Here is a 16915-nt window from a genome sequence, read left to right as displayed (position 1 = left end):
GCTGTGATCAGTCACAAACACGCTTTATTGTCATCTTTGAATTTTTAATACAGCTTTTTAAAATGTGCCAAAAAGATTTAGAAAGGCTCCAAGAACGTTTCTCATTTCAGGACAGTCTGTCCTCAGTGTCCTCAGTGTCCTCAGGGTGTTGTGACCCTTTGCTTCCTTATTTTGGTTGCTTGTGATGATGCTGATTCATGAGGTGAAGAATTATAAAGTGTATTGCAGACTGCTGGCCACTAGATGGAGCTGAGATGTTACACTCTGTCCTGGAGCTGCAGAAGAATTAACCAGTTTCCTTTTGTTCTTCTCCTCAGATGGACCAGGTGTCAGACGAGGAGGTGGAGGTCAGGGAGGAAGAGGAGGAGGAAGAGGAGGACAGTGATAAGGAGGACCAGGACCTGGATAAGATGTTTGGAGCGTGGCTGGGAGAGCTGGACAAACTCACACAGGTACACAAAGTAAGGGAGGTCCAGAGGTGATCTGCATGTTTCATATCAGATCTATACATCCCAGAATTTCATCTGCTGTGATGCAGAAGTTATAATAATGTGTCCATGCAGAGTCTGGATGACGGTCGCCCCGAGCAACCCCCCCAACAGAAAGCTCCCCTCAGACAAGAGACCAACATGGCCAACTTCTCCTACAGATTCTCCATCTACAACATCAACGGTCAGATGCTTCTCTTCATCTTCCTCTCCTGCTGTGTTACAGTCTTTCTTTTCTCCCGGTCTCACGTGCTGGTGTCTTTGTGTCTGCAGAGGCGCTGAATCAGGGGGAGAACGTGGACCTCGACGCTCTCATGGCAGATCTCTGCTCCATCGAACAGGAACTCAGCACCATCAACACCAAACCAAACAGTATGGGTGGCATGGCTCGCCTGGGCCTGACTGACACCAAGGTACACACACGTCTGTGCAAAATCGTCTAATAGATAATAGATCTTTATTGTTCACAAGGTTTTTACCAGGAGCCAGATTATCTGCAGAGGTCTCACTGACTTACACCAGTAAAAACATTAATAAAGCAGCTTCATGTTAAAAATCATTGTTTCTCCGATGCTGTTCAGCACAGCAGGGACCAGAGCTCACCTGCCACTGATGCTCAGCCTGTGTCTCTGATTACTTAAAATCCAGATGTCCAGTGACTAAAATCTAAGTCACTAAAAAGAGTGTACTGTAAAAATGTTGCTTATAACTGGTTAAAAAGTAGTTTCATGACAGCTTCTGGCAGCCAACCACAACCCAGACACAAAAGGATATGACACCACTGGCAGGTGACGGCGACCAAGTGAAACAGTTTCCTGGATTAAAAACACAGATTTCTTTGAGTTTAAAGAATGTTGGACATGTTTGGGAAAATGACAAAATAATGACAAATATATAGGTCTTGTTTTTAGACATTTTAATGCTATCTTAAAAGAGTTTTTCTTCTGTTTATCTCTCCTAAAACGTCCGACCTTGATGAAACTAAGCTTTATCTGACCAAAGTTTGTTACTATTGTTATACTATTCCTCTACTGAGGAGGGTGATGTCTGCTCCCTTCCCTAAAATCTGAGATTCAGACTAGATCAGGTACTTCACTAATACAAAAGCCAATCCCTGTCTTCTATTGGACAAACATATCGACAGGAGGACAGATTGCGACACAACACCTGCAAAGAAACCTGGAACCTCCCGTGCAGAGCAAACCGTCACCACAAGAACCAAGTTAGCATTAGCATAGTGAAAGTGTTGAGGGTAGGGTTAGGGTTAGGGGTTAGGGGGCAGTTTGGGGATGTAAACTGAACCCTTGAGCTTCCTTCCACTGTCTACAAACTGCCAGTTAGCTCCCAGCTAACAAGCTAACAGACAACCTCAACAAATCAAAGATGCTAACTGCACTCACTATCCTGATACGTCTGCTAGTCGCCAGGTTTGGTGCACAACAGACTCCAGCTCCTAGATGTTTGAACTATAGTGGGAAACCACGTTGACTAAAATATACTCTAAAACATGTCTGGCAGGGGACTTTAAGTTTGGCTCTTGCGTTCAGAGTTTGAGTTTTGGCTCTCATCACGTCCCTGTGTCTCCAGGTCCGTCAGAAGCCTCCAGCAGGGCGCAGTAGCAGGCAGCAGCCAGCAGGAAGCAGCAGTGGCGGCGGTGGTGGTAGCAGCAGTAACAGTGTTAGCGGGGGAGGAGGCAGCAGCGGGGCGAGCAGTAGCAGCAGCAGCACCAGAGCGTCACCTGCTGGCACTATCAGAGCTCCCACCGGGCATCATGGGAGACCGGCGCTGGCTTCTAACTTCAGTCTTGATGACATCACTGCCCAGCTGGAGAAGGTGTGTGGGAATTTATTTTATTATGAATCTGCACATGTACTGTTTAACAAGGTGCTTTGATAGCCTTCAAAACTGCAAACTTTAGCTTTATAACATAAGAAACATAAATGCTCTGATATCTGTAAAGACGGGACTGTTTAGCCTTTGTGGCGCTCTGTTAGAGGGAGATAAACATTTCAAACTTCCAGCAAACCGATCGTTGCCTCCTCGCGCTCGTGAAGGTCTGGGGACATTCAAGCACTAAGGGACAGAGACACAGTGGACTCTCTTGATGCTGTAACAGAAATAGGTCAGAGAGAACTGGAGGCAGAGCTTCGTGCTGACGCTCAGCAAACACAGAATCTTTTATTCGAAATGTTTCCTCTAAACAGTGGTCAGTGTTTTTACTGCAGCATTTTAGATACTACTGTGGTTCTGCCTCCACGCCAGCAACAGCCGTGACTAGAGACAGTTTTGGTGGTCAAAGGTCAAAGGCACTGAATCTTGCATCTGACAGTCTTGGCAGTTGACGACCACACACCATAGGTCATCTACAACCAAACCATCACACAGGTCCCATCATGTAAATATCTTGTTGTCTTTGTTGACAGCTCACTAACCTGGAACACACAGGTTCACAGTCTCTGTAGCAGATCACATCAACGGTCACATTTCTTACGTCGTCTGAGAGTTCATGGTGTTGATCAGAAATGTATGATGATGTTTATCAGGCAGTCTGAGAGCGTCTGATCAGGTTCAGGATCACAGCTTGGTTCAGTAACCTGTTTCGATCGATCCTCTCTGCGTGGAACATAACTGGTGACAAAGCGCACATTCACTGCAGACTGCTTTTGAAAAGGCGACTAAGTCGAGCCAATAATATCATCTGTATGACTCCTCTCATGTTCTGCTCACAGAGTCTGAGCCGCTGCCCTCTGATAGGAGATTCAGAGCATCTCGTCGTACACTAAACAGATTTAAAAACTCCTTCCTACCTCTGTTTATAAAGCTTTTAAGTAGTGGCAGATAAAGCGTGATGATTGAGTTCAACCTTTCCCTTCTGTCGCCCATCAGGCGTCTCTCAGTATGGATGAAGCTGCTCGTCAGACCTCCTCCCACTCCCTCAGCTCCGCCACCTCCTACACGTCAGCCACGATGCGACGGCCCGGATCGTCTCAGCGCCAACACCGACGCACAGGATCAGTCGGCACGGTCAGCGAACACGAGGTAACCTTCCTCTGATTCCTTCTCACAGTTGATGCATTGACTCAAAGATCATGCTCTGAGTCCATGAACTTCATGTTTTGAGTTTATCAGCATTGTATGACTGGATTTGGACCCCCAGGTTTTGGAGCTGTTGAGTTTTACATGTGGCTTCTCATCTCTTTCTCTTCAGGCTCGTTCGATCGTTCACTCCTCACGCTCCTCTGTCACCTCTGCGTCTGAGGTTTCTGTTAACTCCGCCTCCTCCATGGACTCGTTGGACAGCGTTCTTCGCTCCAATGAATCAGACGGACAGCTGCCTTCAGTCATGCCGTCAGCTGAAGGAGCCAGTCAAGGTCATCACAACACAGAGGTACACGCCCACTTTGAATGTACAGAGCAATGAATGAGTTTGTGTGTTTGAGTGATCCTCATTCGGACATTTATGATGACATCATGCTTCAGTTTAAATGTCTTTAAGGCTTTGTGAGGTGTTGAATTGCAGATTGGCGCCTTGTTGGGAGTCAACAAGAAAAAAGAGATCAGACAAAAATCTGCTTCATGACTCAGAAACTTGTGAACACTAGAGGTTACTGTCTGTACCTGTCCTCCTCTTAGACTCACACTCAGTTGCCAGTTCATTAGACACACCTATCTCATGCTAGTGCAGTCTAAAGGCCAAAACACACCACTGTCGATAAAATACACCCCTATTATTTTCAATGTACAGCCGGCGCTCCTGGACGTGCCACACCATGGCACTTGACACACTGACCATTGTCCTGTTTCCAGCCTCGATGCCCCTGGAGTTCAATTCATTTTCCCCCACTTGCTCTCTGCTTGTACAGACCAGCTCCTGTAGCAGCTCTTCTTCTCTGCTCCTCTGGCAGCTCGACTCCTCTCCTCACCATGGATGTATAAAGAGAACTCTGTAGCTGTTGCTGTGTCTCATGTGTGACAAATAGTAGATGACAAGAGATTTGAGATTTGTTGTTGAGGTTGAGAAATATCTCGAGCTAAATGACCCACAATCCTGTCGTTATAAAGACAATAACCAAACAGATACTTGCTGTTGAGTCACAGCTCTGGAGATCGGCTCTTCAGGTGAGAAATCAACTTTAATTAGCAGCTGTCCACACGTGATTTGAAGCTAACGCAGAGCAGGAGGAAGTTCAGATCTTTCAGTAAAAGCAGTAATAACGTTGTGTGGTCATCTGTTGATGAGCTGCAGCGTGAAGCATCCGGTGTGTGCTCGGTGCGTCACATGCCGTGCCACAGCAATACCGGTGTGTTTTCTGTTTAACACTGTGTTTCCTTCTGTGGAGACATGAGTACAGCTCAGTTCACATCAGCAGCCACCCTCAGTGCTCCCGTCATGTTTCAGGTGTTTAGCAGCAGGACTGAAGCTGCTGTAACTGGATCTACGTCACTAATACCTGTCCACTGACTGGGATTATACCCAGTCCGCTATCACTCCAAGCAGATTATGAGATTATGTTCTTTAGACGATAATTGCATTGAAAATACAGGAAAAATTATACACAGTTTTTGAATGGGTGGCACAAAGTGTCTAAAGTGTCTTTTGTTGCACTGAACAGTTTTTAGATTTCACATCATCCAGGCAGTGAGTTGTTTGCAGAAATCTGTCACAATGAATTGTTGCGTAAGTGACCTTTGGAGAGGTCGCAGTGCAGTGAAGACATTCTGCATTTGAAACCACAATCACAACACACAGAAATAACAGCAGACATTTACTGCTGCTGCTCGAAATAGATTTAAAACTACAGTATTGTAAGATATCACTTGTTTAATCAGAAGATTTTTTATTTTTTATTTATTTTTATTTTTTATCATTTTTATATATATATATATATATATATATATATATATACATAAATTGTATTTATTTATTTATTTTTATCATTTTCAGTCAGGGTCAGACTTGGCTGATTATTTACTGCTGAATTACAGCTCTCAACTCGCACCAACGGCTGACGCTGCTCCACTCTGACTGTTTCTGCTGACTACTGAAACATCCTGGTGCAGACTATTTACTGGAGTTTATCTTTCTGTTGCTCATACGGCAATTTAAGATAATTACAAGCACAGTCATTCTCAACTTTCAATGTCCAACAGTCCACCACCAATGTTTTGTCAGTGAAAATAAAATGTAGCTTTCATCTTAGTTTTTATTATCAAATTTTATTATTATTTTTAGCTTCTGATCTTGTTTTGGTCATGGAAAAAAGGTCGTTGACGAAAAAATTTTCGTCATAGTTTTCGTCAACGAAAGTAACACTAATGCGCTCCCAGTTTGGAAAGCCAGTTGGCTCTTTGCAGCCACCGTACTGCAAACTTCAAAGGCCTTTTTCTGAAACTCATGGTTGGTTGCTCAGTTACAGTTGTTACGTAATGTGATGTATTTTGGTCAGTGCTTGGAGTACAAGAACAGGGTCAGTGTGACTGAGAATGACAGAGCGAGTTACACACAGTGTTAAATCTGAGTCTTTTTAGGCTCCACTTTGTCGATTCTTTTTTATCTGTACATCAGTTTGTTTGTTGGAGCTGCAGACCAGGAACAAATCTCCTCCAACGGTCCGGTGTTCTTGCAGTTGAGCTTTTATTACTGGAGGTTGTTTTAAGTTTTTGCTGCAGCAGAGGTTTGTGTTGGCATCTTCTCCTCCTGCTGGCTGTTTCTGCTGCTTCAGGCTGTGTCTTCGCTTCTTTTAAGATCAAACACCCGCTCCGGTTTTTCTGTCCCAGAATACACCTGAAGAAAAGCCTGGTCATAATCTTCCCTGAATCATCTGCATTGTCAGATGTGAACAATTCACAGCAGTGCTGGCAAAACTGCGAGCAGGACCGAATACCAAAAAACAAAGAAGAAGCTCAGAACAGTTACAGGGGCCGGTTTTTACCGAGCATTTTCCTCCTCTGTTTCTGGCCCTGGTGGCTGCTGGGAGAATTTAACCCGAAGCCTTGTTAATGTTAATGTTGCTCAACCCAGACAGGAAACCAAATGAGCTGCAGCACAAACCTGTTCAGTGAAGGAAACTGGGTTACTGCTCTAAATTCATCCAGTGCAAACACACAGACTACAGCAAATTTGAGAGCGGAGAGGAGGAGCAGAGGAACACAATTAGAATAACGAGAGGACACAGTGAGTCAGCAAATGACCAGAGATGATAAAGGAACAAGAGGAACGATGGAAACTAAAAGAGAAGCAAAGAGTGACACAGATGGGAAGAAAGAGAACAAATCCAGAGAAAGAAAACAGAGAGGGATGAGAGGATGTGTTTGGCCCAGAGCGCTGCTCCCTGGAGTCCGGCTCATTAGAAACTGGGACTGCTGCAGTTTGAATCATTGAGTCTTTCTCTCCTTTACGTGCTCACTAGAAGTCTATTCAGTCCTTAGTTAACTGGATAAGTAATAAACTTTATTTGTTTAGCACTTTTCAGAACATAGTTGCACAGTGCTTTATGGGACAGATGAATAATATACACCATCAAGATAAAAACGTACATAAAAAACATTGAACAATAAGAAAAATAAATAAATAGAGTGTTTTAAATGAAGACCATGAGTTTGTTCTCCTGAGTTACTCAGGTAAGGAGATCCACAGCTGCGTGGCTCTAACAGAAAACGCCACGTTTCCTTTTGTAACAAGGTGAACTGTGGGAACAGTTAGGAGGGAGAGGCAGCAGCTAGGCTCATAGGGCAAAACAGAGGGCCTGGCGGGGACGGAGCACCTGCTGCAGCAAGCCAACACACCATCTGCGGCCATTTTGACTTGACCAGCGGACTTCACTACAAGCTGATTGGCTGTTGAAACAGGTAATGTGCTTTAAAGTCAGCCGCCAGCCATTTGACCAGCTGAGTGTCAGGTGACACCATCAACCGGCTTGAGTCGAGCTCAGACCGGCCAGTAGCTACTAATTTGAGGAAAGCACGATTGCACCACCTTGGTTATTTATATGTTAAAACAGAGCTCAGAGTCAAAGATGACACCCAAGGGCAGAATGCTTTACACTGGAGGACAGGTTTCTAAGGTTCTTTTTAAAAGTCAGAGGTCAGGTTTGGGGGGGGAGACCATGAGAGAGACTGTCAGGCTCACTACCAGTCAGCAGGAGATAAAGCTGCATGTGCTCTGTAAAATTATTATGATTATCTGACCCAGAGGGAGCATATAAAGAGAAAACAGAAGAGGAGCCACAATTGACCCCTGGGGAACACCACAAGAGAGAGGGGGCAGGGGACGAGGAATATTCTCCCAGTACAACAGAGAAAGATCTTTCAGAGAGGTCAGAGTGAAACCAGGAAACAGCACTGTCCTTAACTCAGACATTGTTTTCATGATGCTGAGGTCGACTTTACCAAATGCTGAATTCAGAACAAGCAGAATAAAAACTGAGTGAGCCGATAAAGGTCAAAGATACTGCAGGTAACTTTTTACATGTATTTATTGTTTTTTATTGGTAGTGCACAGAGTGTTAGACATCACAGTCAAACCTGGCAGTGTGTGTCACACACACACACACACACACACATATAGAACCTGCGTCTTCCTGTGTAGCGAGTAGCAGCTCTGTCTTCATATCAGTGTGTCCTGCAGCGGGTCAACACACAGGCGCACACACTCAGATGCTCTCACACTCTTGGCCAAAGGGAAAAGCTGAATGTAATTGTGTGTGTGTGTGTGTGTGTGTGTGTGTGTGTGTGTGTGTGTGTGTGTGTGTGTGTGTGTTTGACCTAAATATTATTTTTAATCTGTGGTTATCAAGAGAGAACTAATGCTTTCTATAAAATGGTTTCTAGTGATTGAAGCACATAAACACACACACACACACACACACACACACACACACACAGATTATTGAGGATGAGAACAGATAATGTTCAAGTGTCTGAAAATAAATCGTAGATTTGTGCATTTGTAGTTATTTATTTATTTATTTATTTTTAACACTATGAAGAGGTTTCAGATTTCAACTGATGAAACAAAATTACATTAAATTAAAGTAAAACAATAATAAATATTCTAAGGACATACTGATTTTCAGGTGAAGCCTCCTGATAAATATAAGTTTGCTATTTTGATATCTGTTTGCAAAACAAGCCCTCACAAGGCACTGGTTACTTCCTGAACCCACCACAATACAGGAATGGATAAATTATATGTATTTTATGGTATTTTTCTCTTCATCCTCAGAAAAATGACTTCATCACATTCTGGAACCAGTGGGTGAAATACACGCGACCCTTACGGCCAGATTTTGTGGAGGTTTTGAAAAATGACCCTATTAACGTAAAACTTGAGTTGAACGCCCCGTCCCTTTTACTGGCCTGGTGTGGTGACACATTTTGACAAATAAAGGCCCGTCTCAATTAGAGGCCTGGTCTGGTTGCCAAGCAGTTCTTCGGATGTATAAAGTCAGGTTGTTGGCTACCTCAGATTGTGTGTCCATTCCTGGATTCCCCCGTAAGTTATCATATTTATTCAGTAACGGTCCTCAGATCAAAAGAATCAAAAGTTGTTGTTTTTCATAAAAAATAATCCAAGTGGTGAGGATTGTTTTAACGGCATTAAGTGGTGTGTCAGAGTTAGAGCAAATGAATCAGTGAGTTATATTTGATATGTTATCTGAAGCCTAATTTTTATATAGTAATATTCATACTCCACTTTATCTCTCCCAAAATGTACAGTTCCTACATTTTGAAAAAATCTGAAAAGCAAGAGAAATTATACTGCGTCTTTCATGATGCATGTTTTGTAATAAAGACTGATGTATGTATATATATAGATAAATATAAATACACACAAGATTGTAACAGTTTGTCTCCTGGGAGAAGAGACTACAAATATGATTATTGTGTTTATGAAACACAGAAACATCCAGCGAACACAGTAAAAACCTGTCGTCTGACTTTATCAGAGACCACAAGCTAAAGTGGACCAGAGCCCTCAAACATCTCTCTGGGAAATAAAGGTTAAATAATTCAGATGCAAACAAATATACAGTCAGTACACACACACACACACACACACACACACACACACAGCAGGACACCAGACTGACTCTCATTAATTATTCATCACTGACTGAATTATTGACCATATTACTCATATTTACTGACACTGTGAATCTCACAGACACCACAGGACAGATCTGCGGCTCACTGAGCTTCATATAATCCCACATACTTTAATCCCACGTACAGGCAGCCGTGCTGTGAGTCACCAGTTCACTCTGAGCAGGTTCATACTGGGCAGACTGGGATCCAGAATATTTGTTACTGCAGCAGAGCAGAGGAGAAACAAAGAGCTGTTTCAGGTGGAGAGTGGGGCTGCTGTTGTCACTTATATTTCACAGTATTTTTGTTTTGGAGAAAAAATCAAGTATTCGACGAGGTGATCTGTAGCGGCGGGGAGTGAGGTGGAGGACACACTGTGATCAAGGCTGCTACATTAACTTCACTCTGAGCCGCAGTTCTCAGCTTTTGGTTCCAATTTTCCACCATTGAATCAGGTTGTCACCATCTGAAGGGACATGCACGCACATCTGCATTTGTAGAACAGCCAATAGGAACGCCCTCTCTCTAAAGTGACCTGTGATTGGCTGAAGTCTCCCAAAATCACACTGTGTTTCCAGCTTTAAGCAAAATGAGCTCATAGAAATAAATAAAAACACATGGATGGATTTTCTTTTGTTGGTTAATGTGTGTTTTAACGTTTCCTCTCCTCCCCAGCGTCATCACTGTGATGTGTTTATGATGTGTTCGCTCTCCTTCACAGGTTTCTGTCTCTGCTTCACCACACAGTTTCCTGCTGCACTGCCACATCAGCCAATCAGACACCAGATTAACTCACCACAACCTCTCTGTCTCTCTGTGTCTCTCTTAAAGCACTCCTATCTGGACAGGGAAACCTCTCTGATTCTGAGAAACATAGCAGGGAAACCTTCCCACCTGCTGACCAAGGTGACACCCCATTCACTTCTGCACGCTCCTCCTCTCCTCTTGCATGGCAACACTCTGTCCCTCCCTTTCCTTTGCATCTCTGTGCTTGAAGCATCAGGAGCAGCCACCTGCATGTTAACTCCTTTTTCTTCCACCTCCCTCTTCTGCCCTCTCACTGTGTTGGAGAGGAGCCAGTGTGTGTGTGTGTGTGTGTGTGTTAGTGTGATGCACAGTGTCGTGTGTCCTGTTCGGCTGGTGTGTATTCCCAAAGTTTTACAGAGGCTGCAATGCAACTACAAAGTTCTCATGTGGTATCACAAAACTCTAACCTTCGTGGCAGCTGCAGCCGTAAACTGTGCAGCAGGAGTGTAACTGTAGGCTGAGTGAAACAACCGACACTAACTGTGATGTGGAGTGTTTGTCAGCCTGCAGAGCAGAAATGGACTGGGATGTATTTTTCGTGTCGTTTCTCATGATTGAACTCTCAAATAAAATTAGCCGCTTGATTTAAATGCAGGAGCAAACAGTGATAACAGTTAAAAATGCAAATAAAAACAGTCTCAAAAAGAATGAAATCATCACATGCATGTACAGTTTTAAGTTTACAGAGAAGAGTCATGAGTTTATCATCACCAAGCAAACACTGAGACATTTAATGACCGTTGTTTGAATGATCAAGACAGCTATGGTTTAAAAATTGTTCCAAAGTGAAAGTTGTCTGGGATGTTGCCTCGGCGTACTTGCTACATGGAAATATAATGTTAGCACAGAAGATAATAAGGCAACGTTTACTCACATGGGACACAAACACATGTCTCCTGGGTGAAAGTCCTTTGCTTAAACTGTTTATCAGCTAACCTTCCTCATAAAGGACTGAACTTCTGTGTTTATCAATGTGTCAGTTTTGTCTCATTTAATCGATTAGTTGTTTGGTCTGTAAAGTGTCAGTAAACTGTGAGACTGTTGATCATTGTGTCCCAAAGTCCAGGATGATGTCCGCAAATGTCTTGTTTTGTCCACGACCCAAAGAGATTCAGTCTGATGTCGTAGAGGAGGAAACAAACTAGAAAATATTTAATTTTGACTTCTTTCTTATTTATTAATGAAACAGGTTAATTGATCATCGGATTTGTTGCCAATTAATTTAAAAGTCGAAAACTAATCGATTAATCGCTGCAGCTGTACTTTACATGGACTTCGTCGCACAATATAATCAAACAATTAATCAAATGTCCTGCAGAGAAAACAAAACACCTATTTAATAGAGTTACAAACAGAAAAGCTTCAGTTATCACGTTCCCTGTTCGAGCCTTCTCTCTGTAAAGCTTTGTGAGTACTGACCTCTGATCACTGAGCTCATCTGTGAGTCCTGTCTTCATCTCTCACCTCTCACAGCGTCTCTTTGGTTCCTGTTTGCAGGTTTTTTCAGTGAAAACAGCGTTTCTGTCCAATGAGACAGAGACGAGAGCACAGAGAGGGTTTTTGTTTCTATGAAGCATGACGGTTTGCTTTGTTTAAGAAAAAGAAAAGGCATGAGTGAAAGCAAACTGTACCTGACTGTGTGTGTGTGATATCTGACTGAAGTGTGTCAGACGGACTGAAGAGTCTTACAGGAGGCGATCACACAGGAGTCGTTGTAAAGTTCTGTCAGCACGTCTGCGTTCCACCGCTCTGCCCAGGAGATTACACCAAATTTAAGTTCTGTCAGAGAGTTCCGCTGGATCAACACACAGTGACTGTGTCTGTTGGACGGTAGAAGAACAAAGTCACCTGATTGAACATGAGCCTCAGCTGCTAAACCGAATCCTGTGTGATCGTTCTGTCAGACGTCTTCAACGCTGTTTGCATTTAAGAAAATGTTTGGGATGATGATGATGATGATGATGATGGGATGGGATTCAGTTCTCATGTTGTCTGAAGCCGAACACAGGTAAGTGTGACAGTCAGCGCCTCTGTGTCTGCTTCTATCTGCTAAAATCAGCTGATCAGACTGAAAACGTTTTTCCTCTGAGAAAAACAAAACACGTCAGCGATTATCTGACGACTGAATTTACAGACTGGATCAACAGAAGGAAGTCTGAAGGAAGAATTTGGGAGGTTTGCTGTATTTTAAAGGATTTTTAACACAATACTTCAGATGGGAGTAAAAACTGTGAGAAGATTTTGTCTCTCATACAGATGGATTCTCCTGTGTGGTGCTGTCTGTGAGGTGCTCCTTGAGTTTTAATGATGAACTTGGACACAAAATATCTGTTACAATACACAAGAAACCTTTTATTACACAGAGACTGTGTGCACTACTTCACACACTCTGCTCTGTGTGATGGGAAACCAGGACTCCTCGTTCTTTCTAAACTGCACTGCTGAGCCTGAGAGGAGGAGTAACTCTGTTTCACTGTAAGACAGTCTGCTGGAGACTAGTCAGTTCTCAGTTCAGGTTCTGTGTCGGCGTTTACAGCATTTAGTTTGCAGTGTGTAGCTTGTGGTTTGTATTTTGCTGCATCAAGTCTGTGGCACTTTGTGGTCTGTAACCTGCAGCTTGTTGTTTGCAGCCTGCAGCAGTGACCTGAGAGGACATTGTTAAGCAGCCCTGGTTTGTTCTGCCTGGTAATGAGAGTTTGGAGCTCGGCCAGCTGCAGTGATGGAGCTCAGCTTACGAGCCTGACGTTAGCTAACACAGATCAATGCAGATAATGGGACTGACGACTGCTCTAACTGTTGTTGGTGGTGTTGTTGTTCGACCCAGATCAGGAGGCTGGTGGAGAGCAGCCTGTCCTCAGCTCCACTTGTAGAAGTTAACTCATAAATAATAATCTGACAGGGTTAAGGTTGTTTCAGTTTTGAAACAGATCTACATGATGAACAGGATGTGCTCACACTGTATAATATGTGACTGTGATGCTGCTGCTAAGCTAAAGCTGCAGCGCCTTAATGACTGAGGGCAAAGTTTTGTTTATCACTTTGTGCATATGTGTGTGTATGTGTGTGTGTGGGGGGGGGCATTAGATACAGAGTAAGTAAGGAGGCTTTATTCTGATTGGATCTCCAGTGTCCTGGTTTGATTGGATGATGGAGCAGATGGGCCAGTTTGATTGGATGTCTGAGGAATGTGCCAGATCTGCAGTGATAATCTTCTTTGGTGCAGAGACGGGTGATTCCCTGCAGCAGCGTTTATACACACACGTGCAATTACTCACAGCGGCTGGCCGTCTGTGTGGAGGTCTTGGCTTCAGGTCGTCTTTCTGATGGCGGCACACAGACTTAAAAATCTGCTCCATATCCTCATTGTGTCAACCTGTGGAGAGGACGGAGCGTAGTCCCAAACCTCAGGGGGTCAAACTGAGTCTTGGACCAAGCAGACCCTGGTACGTTGTAGCACAACACTGGCTCCAGATCAGTTTCAGCCCAGTGGGTCCAAATTAAGTGAATGTGGTCAGATTTATGTTTAACTTTTAAGACTTATTATCTCAGCAGCTGCCACTGGCTTCAAATCCAGATTTTACCGCTGCGGTGCCAAATCAACTCGTCTCATCGTCTCTCGGTGTTTCCCTCCTGCGGTCACTCGGACTCAGTCGATTCTTGGCGTAAACGCTCTTAAAACATGATTTTATTTTAAGTTGTGGCTCCAGATTAGAGCAGGAGGGGCCCCAATAGGCCCTGAGATTCCAGGCAGATTACGGGGCCAGTCTAATTCCTGCAGCAGTGATTAGGTTGAGAGTGTAATTGTCACACTTGGCAGAGCACGGATGTGTGTGAGTGTGTAAATGTGTATGAGTGTGTTAGCATGCAGGAGTGTGTGTGTTTCCGCATACGGCACACTGTTTCTGTGTCAGTGTTACACTGCCTCAGCAATAAATGCAGTCCGCCCACACACTTTCTCGATCTCGCACACACACACACACACACACACACACACACACACGCTGCTGGCCCACTTCTGCTGCCTCTCTATAAGTCGCATCAGTCCGCTCTGTTTTGAGCCTACGGCAGCTCAGGAGGGACACATTCCTCATAACTTCAAAGGCAGCGGGATCTTTCCTGGGCAGAAGCTAATTTTAGAGGCTCTATAATGTAGGTCAGCTGAATATCTATGAGACGGAGAGAAAACGTTTATGCTGCAGCTGAAAATGACGACGGTGGGAGGCAGAGAGAAATGAGAAACACTGGTTATCTGCGGCGGCACGATGAGGAAACGGATGAAAAAAACAATTAATGAAGAAACAGAGCATTTTTATTTTCAAATGAAAAAATGAAGCCAGATTTAGGTTGAATGGATGAAATAATGGATTATCACATGTGAATAAAAGGTTTTCAGAGAGAAGGATTATTAAGGTGATTAAACCCTTTAATTTGACCAATTAATTAATAATGCCCTGATAATCCCTCAACATACTGTAATTACACAGCTGCTCATGATTTCATGCTGTTTTAAGGGGAAAAAATAAGGAATTTCATTTTATTGCAACAGAGGGTCTGAATAAATGGAGAATATAGATATTCCCATGAAACAGTGTTTTAGAGCAACATATTCAGACGACATTTTCGTTATATAAATAAGTCATTTTGTCATGAACTGAAGTTTTGGAAGGTGCTTTGTAGGGGAGGTTGGTATCACCAAACTTCATGACAATTCTTTGAACAACTATCAGGATAATTCACCCAGAATAAAATCAAGACAGAGTGACTGTTAGCATAAAAAGTGATAACTGATTTAACAGGGGCGTGGGAGCCCTTCTGTGTGGAGTTTGCATGTTCTCCCCGTGTCAGCGTGGGTTCTCTCCGGGCACTCCAGCTTCCTCCCACAGTCCAAAGACATGCAGGTTAATTGGTGACTCTAAATTGTCCGTAGGTGTGAATGTGAGTGTGAATGGTTGTCTGTCTCTATGTGTCAGCCCTGTGATAGTCTGGCGACCTGTCCAGGGTGAACCCTGCCTCTCACCCGATGTAGCTGGGATAGGCTCCAGCCCCCCCGCGACCCTCAAGAGGATGAAGCGGTTAGAAGATGAATGAATGAATGAATGATTTAACAGGGAAACAAAGAGGACGTAGCAGTGACGACCTTTAAAAGATTTAAAATCGTACACATGTAAATAATCAAGACTCCTTCACCGTGCAGTGTGATGATGATGAAGATGTTGGGGGCAGAGATGGAAGCACAGTAATGACTCTGATGGCTGTGATGATGGAGATGATGATGATAACTGACAGCTGCTGCAGGCTGTAATATTCTGTTGATTGGTTAATTGTGAATGCTAACAGACACAACGAGGAATACAGTGTCAGTTAGCGTTAAGATGCTAACTGATGCAACACAGAGTAATGTTGTGTGACCGGGGTCTCAGCGTTCCCTGGTCACCTCTGTGACTCACTCATGTTGCTAACAGTGACATTTAATAAATATTTTTAGCAGTCTTTATCTCCTGCAGTTCAGACGTTAAAAGGAACAAACAGATGAGCTGTTATATAACACAGTTAATCCTCTGATGTTCTCTTTGTGTCCACCTATTATTTTAGGTCTATTAAAGCTCAGTTAGTTGTTATGTAAGTCTAAAGTGCATCATCTTTAATAGCTGCTGATTATGTAAGATCACAACATTAAACTCACTGTAACCTGCCGTCACCATTTTAAGCCACTAACACATGAATGTATTTTGTCAGAACACATGGCAGCTGACATAACTGAGAGTTTTGGTTAAATAACATTTTACCTTGAAGGTTTAAAGCTAACCAAATTTAAGGTTTACACATAGATCTTGGGGTGCAGGCAATATTTAGAAAATGTGAATTTGAACTCTTTCAGAAACTAACAAAGGAATTTTACTTTAACAAAATTAAAGGTATTTACACTTTAAAATGCAGAAAATTAAGTTTAGGTGCCACCAGTCCACCCAGTACTGAAGATATTGAAACAAAACCTGCGCCACTGGATTGGCTCCACTGGCTGTTTTAAATCTGTATTTTGGTAAAAGCTGTTTTATTTTGGATTTTTGTACAGTACTGTAAATCTTCAATTAAAAGCCCAGTCTCTTTTACTAGCTCAGTGTGGCTGCACATTTTGACAAATAAAGGCCTGTCTGGTTGCCAAGCAGTTCATTTTTTTAAATAGAAGTTTGTCTGTTGTATAAAAGCAGGTAGATGACTACCTCAACGTATGTATTCTGTAAGTTATTCATGTTCCTTTAGTCTGTAAAGGTCCTCACATCAAATGAATGCTCCATCCATCAGAGTTAGATCAAATGAATGTTTCATAATTGATATGGTATCTGAAGACTATTTTTTATACAGTGATATTCAGACCGGTTTAAATCAACAATTTGATTGTATTTCCTGATCTTTGCTGAGCAACAGTTTTGTGTGAAGTGAATTAAAAGCCTGTCCCAAATACAGGCCTGTTGAGTTCAGTGATTTAAGCAAATAATAGCCCGGGCTACTAATTCAAGTTTTACGATAGGTTG

The 16915-nt window shown here is 43.0% G+C and overlaps 1 protein-coding gene across 4 annotated transcripts in view; it reads left to right on the top strand.

Moving 5' to 3' along the window:
- Positions 1–16915, top strand: part of raph1a (Ras association (RalGDS/AF-6) and pleckstrin homology domains 1a) — a 98422-nt gene that overhangs the window by 55399 nt on the left and 26108 nt on the right. The window contains exons 3-9 of one of the 4 annotated variants that reach the window (XM_049593489.1): positions 318–452; positions 564–672; positions 762–901; positions 2076–2321; positions 3375–3527; positions 3697–3876; positions 10407–10481. In XM_049593489.1, coding sequence (XP_049449446.1) covers positions 318–452; positions 564–672; positions 762–901; positions 2076–2321; positions 3375–3527; positions 3697–3876; positions 10407–10481 — 1038 coding nt within the window. Of the gene's footprint in view, positions 1–317; positions 462–563; positions 673–761; positions 902–2075; positions 2322–3374; positions 3528–3696; positions 3877–10406; positions 10482–16915 lie in introns of all 4 variants that reach the window. The other 3 variants (XM_049593488.1, XM_049593492.1, XM_049593490.1) reach the window with 3 other exon arrangements.

The sequence above is a fragment of the Epinephelus fuscoguttatus genome, linkage group LG13, assembly GCF_011397635.1.
Source record: "Epinephelus fuscoguttatus linkage group LG13, E.fuscoguttatus.final_Chr_v1".
In the NCBI taxonomy this organism is placed as follows: Eukaryota; Metazoa; Chordata; class Actinopteri; order Perciformes; family Serranidae; genus Epinephelus; species Epinephelus fuscoguttatus.
Note: the sequence above shows the minus strand (reverse complement) of the source record. Positions and strands in the feature narration are given on the sequence as shown.